General features: G+C 37.3%; 1 protein-coding gene across 1 annotated transcript in view; it reads left to right on the forward strand.

Annotated features, from left to right (window-relative positions):
• LRPPRC (leucine rich pentatricopeptide repeat containing) overlaps nucleotides 1–13,052 on the forward strand; it is a 117,060-nt gene that overhangs the window by 5,595 nt on the left and 98,413 nt on the right. Inside the window, exons 2-3 of the mRNA XM_023735506.1 lie at nucleotides 9,616–9,815; nucleotides 11,508–11,630. Coding sequence (XP_023591274.1) covers nucleotides 9,616–9,815; nucleotides 11,508–11,630 — 323 coding nt within the window. The remainder of the gene's footprint in view (nucleotides 1–9,615; nucleotides 9,816–11,507; nucleotides 11,631–13,052) is intronic.

Here is a 13,052-nt window from a genome sequence, read left to right on the forward strand (position 1 = left end):
GTGGTGGTAGCCAGGCACCATCTAGTTGTACTGGACTCAGTCTGGTGGAGGCCGTGGTAGTTGTGATCCATTAGTTCTTTGGACTAATCTTTCCCTTGTATCTTTAGTTTTCTTCATTGTCCCTTGCTCCCGAAGGGGTGAGACCAGTGGAGTATCTCACATGGCTCAGTGGAGTATCTCAGATGGCTGCTCACAGGCTTTTAAGACCCCAGACACTACTCACCAAGGTAGAGCGTAGAACATTTTTTTTATAAACTGTGTTATGCCAGTTGAGCTAGGTGTTCACTGAGACCATGGTCCCCACAGCCCTTCGCCCAGTAATTCAGTCCCTCAGGGAGTTTGGATGTGTCTGTGGAGCTTCTGTGACCTTTCCTTGTACAAGTTGTGCTGGCTTCCCCAGTATTGTGAGTGTTTTTAGAATAACACTTGTGTGCTTCAGCGGAAAGATGAGCTTTGAGCTAGATACGTTTGAGAGTGAATGTAGACTAACGGTTGGCCTAAAGGTGAAAACTACATATTGCTCTCTGATGGAATGGTGTAACTTCTGCTTCTAAAGTTGGAGGGAAAGAAAACTTTCTCTTGTTTTTTTCTCATTTTAAAAATGTCTTCTTGACAAATACTAAGAGTCTCTCTGGCAACATGGATGAACCTTGAAGACATGATGCTGAGTGAAAGTCAGACACAGAAGGGCAAATATTGTATGATCCCACATAAATGAAATATCTTAAATAGGCAAGTGCATAGAGACCAAATTTTATTAGTGATTATCAGGAGCGGTCAGCGGGCGAAGGGGGAGTTACTGCTCAAGGTACACGGAGTTTCTGTTACAGGTGAGGAAAAGAATTGGGAACGGATAGTGGCAGTGGTTGCACAACATGATGAATGTAATTAACGTCACTGAATTGTACACGTAAAACTGGTTGAAATGGCAAATGTTTTGTTACATATACTTGGCCATAATAAAAAAGTGTATATGACAACAACAACAAAATAAATAAAATCAGGGGAAAAAAGTCTTATCTGGGTGCTTTGGGGGTTGGAAAGCCTGTAAGATTCAGCATCTGCTCCGTGTGTGTAGGTTTATGAGTTTGTGACAGAGGGCTATGACAGCACACATACACTTTTATATATGTGCTATCCATTAGAGAGGAATTTAGTATGTGGTACTTCAGAGAGGAGCAGTCATATTTGGTTGGTGACAAGATATCATTTGATGTTAAAAGGACACATGCTAATGGCTCTTCAGAGTGTTCCAAGGCTAGAGGAGAACGCGAAAAGACTCGGTGGCCATATTTTTATGCTGTGTGGCTACTAAGAGTTACAGGTCTTGACAAAGTTTGTTAGACTTCAGGAGAGAGAGAGACAGGGGATGGACAGACTGGTTAGGAACAGCATTCGTACTGCAGATTAGAGGTAGTAGGACCTTAACTAGGTGGTGTAGAACTGAAGAAAAGATACTTCTTTTTTTCTTGACAGAAAAAAAAGCAGAAGATTGGTGAAGACATTAGCAGAATTAGGAATAATAGATTTGGAGGTTAGGATAAACACATAGTACCTTTAGTATAGATCTTCCCATTTTTGAAGTATGTTTGCATGTCTGTGTCATACATACATTTCCTCTTTGTTTTTTAAATTTATTTTGTTGTTTTTGTTGGGAATATACACAGCAAAACATATACCAATTCAACAGTTTCTTAAAAAAAAAAATAAACAAACCCCATTGCTGTCAAGTCGATTCCAACTCATAGCAACCCTGTAAGACAGAATAAAACTGCCCCTTAGAGTTTCCAAGGAGTGGCTGGTGGATTCGAACTGCTGACTTTTTGGTTAGCAGCCAAGCCTCTTAACCACTGTGCCACCAGGGCACCCAACAGTTTCTACATGTGGCATTGATTACATTCTTCAAGTTGTGCAGCCATTCTCACTCTCCTTCTCTGAGTTGTTTCTCCTGCATTAACATAAACTCACTGCCCCCTAAGGTTCCTGTCTAATCTTTCAAGTTGCTGTTATCAGTTTGATCCAATATTCATAGTTCTTAAAACAGTATAATGCGCAAGGCAGATCATTTTTACTAGTTAAGCTAACCTATTGTTTGATTTTAAGAAGACTTCAGTGGATATTTTTGGTTGAAGGTTTAAAGATTATCTCAAGGCAATAGTTTCAACTGTCATGGCTGCAGGAAGTCTGGTTTCCATGAGAATTTGAAATTCTGTTCTGCATTTTCCCTGCTTTGATCAGGATTCTTCTCTAGAATCTGTGATCAAAATGTTCAGTAATGGTAGCTGGGCACCATCCATTTCTTAGAGGCAGTTACCAACACATTCCATATCTTCCTTCTATTCCTGGCACTCCTTCCTCTGTTGGTTCAGGGGAGTTGAGACCACTTGTGCCTTTGATGGCCACTTGCAAGCTTTTAAGACCCCAGGCACTACACCATGAATTAGGAGGTAGAACAAAAGCACTAAACATGTTACTAGGCAAATTAACTGGGATGTCCCATGAAACCATGACCCTAAACCTCCAAACCAAGAAACCAAATACCATGAGGTTTTTGGTTGTACATAAGCAGCTTAAGCTGCTTACTGGGTTGTTTTTTTTTTTGTTCATTGTTATAAATATATTTATCACATAAGTTTTGCCAGTTCAGCTTCTTACAGGTGTACAACTTAACTGACAGCAGTTACAGTAATTGGCTGTGCAACCCTACCCTTAATCAGTGCGATATTTCCATCGCTGTTAAACCCCTTTTCACCCCTCCCTCCTGGCCTTGGTACCCATCCCAAAGCCACTGCCTTTGAGTAGATTCCGACTCATAGCGACCTTATAGGCCAGAGTAGAACTGCTCCATAGGGTTTCCAAGACTGTAAATCATTACGGAAGCTGCCACATCTTTCTCCTGCAGAGTGGCTGGTGGGTTCAAACCACTGACCTTTTGGTTTGCAGCTGAGTATTTTAACCACTCCACCACCAGGGCTCCTTCCCGCTCCTGGTAACCACTAATAAACTTTGTTCTCTATACATTTGCCTTTTCTTGCCTTTTTATATAAGTGAGGTTAAATAGTATTTATCCTTTTGTGGTTGACTTATTTCACTCAGCTTCTTGAGCATTGTAGCATGTATCAGTACTTCATTTCTCCTGCTGGCTGAGTAGTAAGTATTCCATTGCGTACATTTCCTCTTTCGTGAGATTGATATTAAAATTAGGAAACAGAGGCTTAGAAGGATGAAAGGATTAATCCAGGGTCTCAGGTTGGGATTCAGCTATAGATATCGTGATTCCCAGTTCTGAAGTGTTTTGAATGTACTGTGTTTTAGGTGCTGAAGGAATTGCTTATGTACATTAAAACTTTTTTTAGTTTTTAGAAAGGCAATACATGACACATTATAATTTTAGAAATTAAGACTATCACAACTAAGTAAACATATGATAATATCTCAGAATAGAAAACCTGGAAGACATCTTTAGACTGATCTAGTCCATTGCACTCTCGTTTCATAGGTTCTAAAGAGTATTTTGCTTTCCCATTATATCATAGGTCCCAACCTGCTTACCTGACCATCACTTCCTATGAAGCTGAGAGATAAAGGGATATCCCTTTGGCCTGGAGGAGCCTGAGACTAGGGAGCTGAGTTTGGTCTCTGAGTATATGACATCTGGATAGTTGGAAAAGAATGAGATTGGAATTTCAGGCTAGGAAATTTAACCAAGTGTAGGAGGGTTGTTAGTGGCTTTTCTAATCTAAAATTCTGTGCCTAAGCATAAAGCTGTATTTGGGAGACAGTTTAATTTGGCAAGAGTTTTTCTTTTTTTCCTTTTTATTGTTGTAGTCTAAATGAAGTTTACATTTCAAGTTAGTCTCCCATACAAAATTTTATACATAATTGTTATGTGACCCTGATCGCTCACCCCATTCTGTGATGGCACACTCCTTTCCTTCTCTGATTCCCCATGTCCATTCAACCAGCTCCTAACCCTCTCTGCCTTCCCATCTCACCTCTGGACAGAAGCTGCCCCTTTGGTCTCTTGTATCTACTTGAGCTAAGAGGCGCACTCCTCACGAGGATCACTTATGTCCCACAGTCCAGTCCAATCCCTGTCTGAAGAGTTGGCCTCGGAAATTGTTGTACTTCTGGGCTGATTAGAGAATCCAGGGGCCATGCTTTCTGGGGTACCTCCAGTCTCAGTCAGACCATTAAGTCTGGTCTTCTTACTAGGATTTGAGTTCTGCACCCCATCTTTCTGCTGCTCTATCTGGGACTCTCTGTTGTGTTCCCTGTCATGGCAGTCATTGGTGGTAGAAATCAAGGTCTTGCAAAACCTTTCAGAGAGAAAGTTCAATGTGACTTAGGTTTACAAAAATTTTTTAAAAAATCAGTCAACCAATACTTACTGAGCACTTCTTTAATAAGAGCTATTATTATTTAGTGCTACTTTGTTAGAAGTCTCTTTTGTTTGATTTTTTTCCATGTAATCTTCACAAGGTAGATTTTTTCCCCCTTTTCTTCAGATGAAATCGGTGCTCAGAATGACCAAGTCCCTTGCCTCAGTCACATAGATATTAAATAGCATTGCTTGGGTTTTAATAGACCTTTTAAAATAAGCCTTGTGATTTCTCCTGATACGTTTCTAAAAAGAAAAGAACGCTATAGTAAATTCTTAGTTAACATTTATTAAGCCTACTTTTGGCCAGGCTCTTTATGTATACTTTCTCAGTATTGCCCAGACTTTGGGCATTTGTGTACCTCCTTCCAAATTTTTGCCAGATGAGAGTACTATTATTTATATTTCATATTTTTTTAAAATTAGTTTTAGGTTAAACTGACTTTTTAAATAACTTAATCTTGTCCTAAGCAAGAATGCTAGTAAAATAACTTGATATGATAGTTATTTTTTAATATTCATTGTAATAAATAAAACTACTAAAATTGAAAATCTTTGTTTAGATGCTATCTAAAATCATCTTGCCTAGCACAGTGCGACATTTTGGGAAATACTACATTATCTCAGTTAATTTTTGAAATGTCCCAGTGAGGTAAATACTATTATTATCCCCAGATTACAGGCTTAGCATTGTAAGTTGGCCAAGGTCGTACTGCTTATAAGTGACAGAGCCTGAACTCAGGCCAGTCTGTCTGATTCCAGAGCCCATGCTCTTAAAGCCCATGATGTCCCATCATGCCATGGAGCCCCCTGTTTGTGCCTCTGAGATTGCGCTTATCAAGTGTTCATAAAAAATGACACAGACAGTAATAGGAGGTAGACAGAGGACCAAGTAAGGCTCTCCAGGGTACTTTTGCGTGAATTTCTTTTCATTACATGGAAGTGAACATTAACAAATTGTATCGATGAGACTTTGTTGCCTGAAATTTGGGGTTCAGTATACTTGGAATAAAATCTGTTCTTAAAGTAAAATTGAGACTCTCTGCCTTCAAAATCCTTCACGATCTGGCCCAGTCTTTCCTCTCCAGCCTCATCCCTGATGCCATCGGTTGCTCACTCAGTTGGCCTGCTGACTGTTCCCCCCACTGCCTGTAATACTTAACCCTTGCTCGAGATGACTGCTCCTTCTCATCCTCAGCTAAAACTTTCAGATGTCATCTTACCCGAACATTTTATCTAAAGTAAAACTTGCTGTTATTCTTTATCATAGTCCCTTATTTATTTCCTTGCTAGGACTTACCACAAGCAGTATTTGGTTTTGGGGGATGATTGATCTGTCAGTTGTGTGTACACCTGGAGAAAAGCTAAAGCTTAAGAAACTGTTAAGGGTTTGTTCCAAAAATCCAGGGCCTCACAAATGGAAATAAAGAGGTGTGTGAGGATTCAACAGATTGGGTATGAACAGTGAGAGGGATTGCAGTAAACAAAGCTTTTGAGTTTGAAGGAACAGTGTAGTAATGGTAGTGGTAGAGAAATCTGAAAGGAGTACCAACTACTTTTAGGAGAAGGCATTATCTTTTTGAATTTTTAACATGTTAAAACTCAAGTGGATTCAGCAATGCATAAAAAGAATTATACACCATGTCCCAGTGAGATTTATTCTGGGTTTGCAAGAGTGTTTCAACATTTGAAAATCAATTGATGTAATACACCATATCAACAGGCTAAAGAAAACCCGAGTAGAATAGTTAAAAGGATTGGTTGAGAACACAGGGATTCCCAATGCTTACAGATTTTTGCAATAAAAGAAGCGGAGCAGTGTTACGGAAATCAGGCTTGTAGTTTATAAACATGTCATAAAATTGAAATCTCCTAATTATCTGCCATTGGAGGCTTTTCATACTCTATTCTTACTCTCCCTGTCTAGGTTTAAGTTTTACCAGTTTCCAGTACAGCCAGATTAGTATCCTTGGTGCCCTTCAGCCTTGTTGAGCTCATTTTAGAGACTCCTTAGTACAGATTTCGGCTCTGTCATCAACTAGCTTTACTTTGACTTCGGGCAAGTCACTTCAGTTTTCTCATCTGTACATGGGGATTATAGTAATAATTTGGCATGTATTAAATGCATAATAAGCATTAAGTATTTATCGCTCTTCCATCCTATATCTATATCCCCCTTCTTTAAATTCCTGTAGCTCTAAATGGACGCTAAACAAGCTCCTAATGCCAGTGACGAGGGTAGAGCTTGGTTAGAGGAGCACAGGGAGGTGAGGATTTTAAGAACGCCTGCGATTAGTTTGGTGCACAGTTGAAGTTAAGAAAGAAAGAATACCACATTAATACAAAGGTTACTTGAAAAAATAAGCACTGAAGGAGGAAAACACTTTTTAAACGCCAGATTTTACCATAGAGAATTCATGGGTAACCTTAGAATATTAGTGGTGAGTTGCCAGTAGTCTCAGGAGGGAACCTGAGAAGTGACATTGTAAAGGAGCCATTATGATACTTTGAAGAGGTGAGAAAATTATTTTCCCTTGTGTGGTTACATCAGTTTTGGTCATGAGAATTTGGAGGCAGTGCATTCCGTTTTGGACATACCTGATGGATGGGTTCCCATCTTGAAGAGTGAAGAATCCTTTGGTTAACTATTTAATCTCCCCCTCCCAATTTATTTTATAGTAGATTCATATTTCTACTTGACTAATTAAAGCTAAGTTTATTGGATGGAGACTTGACTGCATTTAAAGATTTATTGTAAGAAAAATTAGTTAGCTTTAGAATGTTCAGAATGATAGGCTGATTTATAGACATTTCTGTCTTCCTTTGTCCTGAATTTTATTTGTATTTATTTGATCATAACTTTTTTCAACTGCATTTCAGCAATGGTTTTATTTTTGTGCTCTCTCATATATATCAGATTAGGGTTGTCTTCCTTTGCTTAAAAAACTTTGGCAAGTATACTTCACTGCAGTTTTGAAATTTCTATATTAATCAGCTTTCATTGTCGAACGGTATTCCCACATAGTCACCTGAACTTGACACATTGTTCTGGATGATTTAAAATAATGTTATTTTGTGTTTGCCTGACACTCACGTGGGCATAGTTCAGTAACAACTGATTCAGTAACCAGACAAGTGGCCATACGAAAACCAAACCCGTTGTCATCTGGTCAATTTTGACTCATACCCACCCTATAGGACAGAGTAGAAATGCCTCCTTGGGTTTCCAAGGTTGTACATCTTTACAGAAGCAGATTGCCACATCTTTTTCCTGCTGAATGGCTCATGAGTTTGAACCACCAACGTTTCAGTCAACAGCTGAGCGCTTAACCACTGTGCCTCCAGGACCCCTTAAATAGCCATAGAAGCCTTTAAAAGTAAGGGAGAGTAGGTGTGTACTTTCGTGGTTTATAGGTAATAATCTAATGTTTAATTAACTCAGGTCATTTAACAAACATTAGTGAATTAACCAACAATGTGCTAATCATTGGGTTGACAAAAACAAGACATTAGCTCATTTGGTTAGTATCCTGGCCTTTTTTCAGTCTGTTATCTATAGGTGAGGTCTTTGATGGTTAGAGTGGTTGTGATTTGTCCCAGATCATAGTGGTAGAATTAGGGTTACCACCACCAGTTCTACTGAGTCGCTCCTGAATCACGTTGACCCCATTTGTGCCAGAGTTGAACTGTGCTCCGTAGAATTTTCAATGGCTGATTTTTCACAAGTAGATTGCCAGGCTTTATTTCCAAGGCACCTCTGGGTGGACTTGAACCTCCAGCCTTTCAGTTAGCAGCCTAGTGCTTAGAGTTAGGGTTAGAACTAAATTAATCTCATTTCTCGTCCAGTGTCCTTTTCTTAACTGCTTCTGTGTTTTACATAACTCTATGGCGAAACCTTTGGAATGGCTTCCTTTCATGCAGACGTCTGTCACACACTTAACCATTCAGTTTGTGACTGGCTTTCCAAGTTAGCAACCATAAAATGAGATAACATAGGGTAAGACACCAAGAGTAGTTTTATTTTTAAACTCACCAGTAAGTAAACATTTTGGTAATTGCTGATGGTTAAAAAGACACACACCTAAAGACTTTCCTGGATTAATGAGCATTATATAGTTAGTATATATTTAGTATACTTCATTATACTTAGTGGTGGCTATTGGAAAATTTAAGACATTTTGGAGTAAATGTGTACGTCTCTGAGAATAACACAGAGATTTTGACTGTTAGTGCTGTTTGAACTCAGATACAGAGTTTAGATTAAAGTTTTTCCTTCACACATAAGGATTATCTTCCAGCCCGGTACTTGTAAACCAGGGATAGCCTGTACTGATACAGTGTAGAATACCTCTGATTTCATGTTTTAGAGCATGGCTTGCATATTAGGTTAGATTATTAAAATACTGAATTGTTTATATTGTTTGCTGTTTATGAACACACATGTACTGTTCTGAGCTTACCTAGTTCATAAATATTTTTCTTTCCTCTCTGACTTCCCTAAAATTAATGATGTGTAATACTGGAAATCTGGTTTTGTTTTTGGTGGTGCAGTTGTTCCTTTTCTGCATACAGATACTTAGAAAAATGTTAAACTTGCATTTTGAGAGGTGGAAAGCAGATACGAATTAAGAGCTGGAACATTGTTTATCACTATAAAGTGTTTTTCATTTATTTAGACAGATAGGAAATTATTTTAGCCTGAATGATCCTTTGAAAAAAACTGCATAGTTTTAAAACTTAGACATTGGTCTTCTTTTAAATTCATAATAAGCTTATGCACAGAAAACATTGAAGGTAGTTATTATCATTTTGGTTATATTTTTAGATCTGTCTCATTTGTAGAGGTGAGAAGAGCTTTGTAGCATAAACTGCTTCCTTTTTGTTCGTTAATCTGGTTTTGGTTAAGGGCAAAAAAAAAAAAGAAACTTAAAACACCATATTGTCATCTTAGTTTTTATTACATGATTCCGTGTGGAAGATTGTGGGAACGCTCAATCTTTCAGGAGATTTACTGTGCATACTCTGTGTGCTTGTTCACATGCATATGATTCTTTAAAGCAAAAGTCGAGACTTTTCCTACCGGTTCATATTTTTCTGAGTGTTTTTGGTATTGCACTGGGAGTTTAGATATTTAATAACTAATAAAAGAAACTTTGTATAAATTTTACTCAGAAAGATGACCTATGTGGATAGTAGTTGATTTAGTTAATTATTCATTGTGTTTTGTTTTACAGAGAGCTAGTCAGCCAGGCCAGGCAATACGCTATTGCTGCTGAAAAAAAGAATTATGTTCAAGAGGAGTCCATGTCTGCTCATAGAAGGAATACCAGTCGATTTGATTGGGCTCTAATGAGACTAGATAATTCTGTCCGAAGAACTGGCCGTATCCCAAAAACACTTCTACAGAGAGTCTTTAATAACACATGCCACTCAGGTATTTCAAAATTTTATGTTCAAAAAGTTGAACTGTTTTATAAGAATGTATTTGGGGGCAAGCTCATTATAGAGCACATAATTTGAGAGTTTTAGTTCTATTGATCATGATTTTATGCTATGACTCATTTTTCAGCATAGCCTGGCAAAATTGGGAATATCTAGAACATTTTGTTTTAGATGTTTATTCTGTAGTCAGCAAATAAAAATTGTCTTTTTGCTTTGCATAGCTTGTAGAAGAATTACTTTCAGTGATGAGTTGTTTCAGAAGATAACTGTTTTTTCTTAATCTTCCATTGTATAATGTCAGTTGTTCCTAAGATGATTTCCAGAAAGACTAATCATTATTTCCCCTTCATTTTCACTTAGCTACTAATATCTATCTGGGCTGCTTATACCTTTGATATGCTGATGAAAGCCATAGGTACTCTTACCACCCCCGTCTCAAAAAAAAAAAAAATTGCCCACATACAGATTTTTATATGCACATTAAGGGCATTTATCAGCTTCATGAAGCCCATCTGATGGGTTTCAACTAGATTAAGAAGCATAGCTGTAGAACTTGATGAGGGATACCAAAGAAGTATAAATTATAACAATACAATTGTGCGCATTTAGAGATTGAGTATCATTTGGAGCCCTGGTGGGTTGGTGGTTAAGAGCTACGGCTGCTAACCAAAAGGTCGGCAGTTCAGATCCACCAGGCGCATCTTGGCAACCCCATTGGGCAGTTCTGCTCTGTCCTGTAGGGTCGCTATGAGTTGGAATTGACTCCATGGCAGTGGTTTGGTTTGGTATCACTTCTTTCTCTAACTTTTTGTTTTTATACTTCAGTTGTTTTGTTTTTTAATAGCTTTATTGAGATACTATACAGTTCACCCATTTGAAGTGTACAGTTCAGTGGGTCTTCACAGCATTGTACAGTCATCACCACAATCAATTTTAGAGCATTTTCATCACCCCACGCCCCTAGCCATCATCCCCAATCCCTTCATCCCTTCGAGCCCTAGACAACCACTAGTCTACTTTCTATCTCTGTAGCATTGTACAGTCATCACCACAATCAATTTTAGAGCATTTTCATCACCCCATGCCCCTAGCCATCATCCCCAGTCCCTTCATCCCTTCCAGCCCTAGACAACCACTAGTCTACTTTCTATCTCTGTAGATTGCCTGTTCTGGGTATTTCATATAAATGAAATCATACAATAGGTTATTTTGTTTTAAAGTCATGCTTTTAGGTGCATGTAGATAAAAGTCATAGATAAAGAGAGAAGGAAGTTTATGTTATTTCGTAACTGATTATAAACCTAAATTTATTATTCCTGGGTTTTACTTGTCCAGCTTTGTACAATTCCATAAGACACTGAAAAGCTTAGCCTTTGAATTGCAGCAAACACTGCTTATGAATTAGGCGTTTTGTATTTAATAGATTACGTATATTCATGATCTTAGTTTCCTTAACAAAGCACACTGATGTTAAAAATTCAAGTTATAATTTTTAATAAAATTGTAAATGATACTTGTGGATGAGGATAGAATTTTTCCGATTTATGCCTACTGTCTTAATTTTACCTGTGGTGGACCAGGAGATGCTTGAGTATTTGGAGATTTCAGTTTAAATTTTGGTATTTATCTCTGTGATATTGGTTCTGTGTTAAATAGTATCCATTAACCTTTTTTTTTTCAATAGGTAGCCCTGGTAGTAATCAAGCCTTGCTTCTACTGCGCAGCTGTGGTTCTCTCTTGCCTGAACTAAAGCTCTCAGAGCGAACAGAATTTGTTCATAGGATATGGGACAAACTTCAGAAATTGGGTATGATTGTTTGATTGTAGATATATATAAAAGGTGTAGATATTTTTTCTTTTAGAAAAAAAGTGTTTATGTAAATGCTGTAATGCAATCTTATGCAAGGGCTACTTGATTTATAATTTTTTTTTGGTAATATGATTTATTTGGTGAGTTACAGTGACATCTAGGGGCAATAATGAAATAATTTTTCTTAACTTTTCATAGGTATTACTTTTACATCAAGTTGAGAAAAAGCACAAAGTAGAAGACTTTTTGGCCTGTCAAAGTTAGAAATGCACATACTGTTTGACCAGGCAGTTGCATTTGTTAGAATTTAGATACAGACACACTCACGTGTGCAAAAGGAAATTATTTTTTGTAGCTTGTTTCTAATAGTAAGAAATTGGAACCAATCCTACTGTCCCTCACTAGGAGATTAGATAAATAAATTATGGAATATCCATACAGTAGAATACTGTGCACCTGTTAAAAAACATAAAAGAATTCTTCATATACTCATGGGAATATTCTTTAAGATATAAATGAAAATTAAGATTCAGAACAGTGTGTATAGTATCCTACCACTTTAAAGTCTTTACGTGTGTATATGTATGTGTGTGTGTACACATATACATATCAAATATTAAAGTATTTCTGGAAGGATGTACTAGCAACTGGTAAATACTGGATGCAATTTTTATTCTATACCAAGTTTCAGTTTTGAACCATGAGAATATAGTACCTGTTCAAAATACAGTTTGAAAAGGCCATTTGAAAAAATCTTTAACATAGTAAAATCTAAAACCAACAACTAATACATGTAATGGCAATGGAATAAGCTGTGAAACAATAATAGAAATTATTATTTTTTGGGTATTGTGATTGTTTACCTGTAAAATCCAGTAAAATTAACTTATAATAAAGTAGCTAGAGATATAAAATGTTCAAGAATCTCTAACTTTCCTAGTTAGCAAATAAAATGTGTAAAAACATTCAATTCAGTTTAGCCACAAAAAATATAAACTGGGAATATTATTCAAGAAATGTGTAGGACCTATATGCAGAAGACTACTACAGAGTAAAGCCAGATCCTTGCAGTTTTGAATTCATCTAGAATTCATTTTGATGACTAGTTCATTTTTTTAAAGTTTTAAGAAGTATAGATAAATGTTGGATTTCAGGATGAAATATTTTTGCCATCCATAGAATTGTGACCTGGTAGCTATTAACCTGCCAGTGTGTGTTGAGGGGGGGAACCTGGTAGTGTTCTGCTGCTGAACATTGATCTTGACCAAAATCAGTATGAAAAGCTGGCAGAGATATTACCTGTCTAGGTTTTGAATAGTTTCCTCAGTTTCTCCAACAACACTCCAGCTAGAATGAATCCTTTCACAAGATTATAGACTATACCTTCCTTCAGCATTGGAGCTGTAGCCAATCATTGTT

This window comes from Trichechus manatus, unplaced genomic scaffold (genome assembly GCF_000243295.1).
Source record: "Trichechus manatus latirostris isolate Lorelei unplaced genomic scaffold, TriManLat1.0 scaffold00005, whole genome shotgun sequence".
In the NCBI taxonomy this organism is placed as follows: domain Eukaryota; kingdom Metazoa; phylum Chordata; class Mammalia; order Sirenia; family Trichechidae; genus Trichechus; species Trichechus manatus.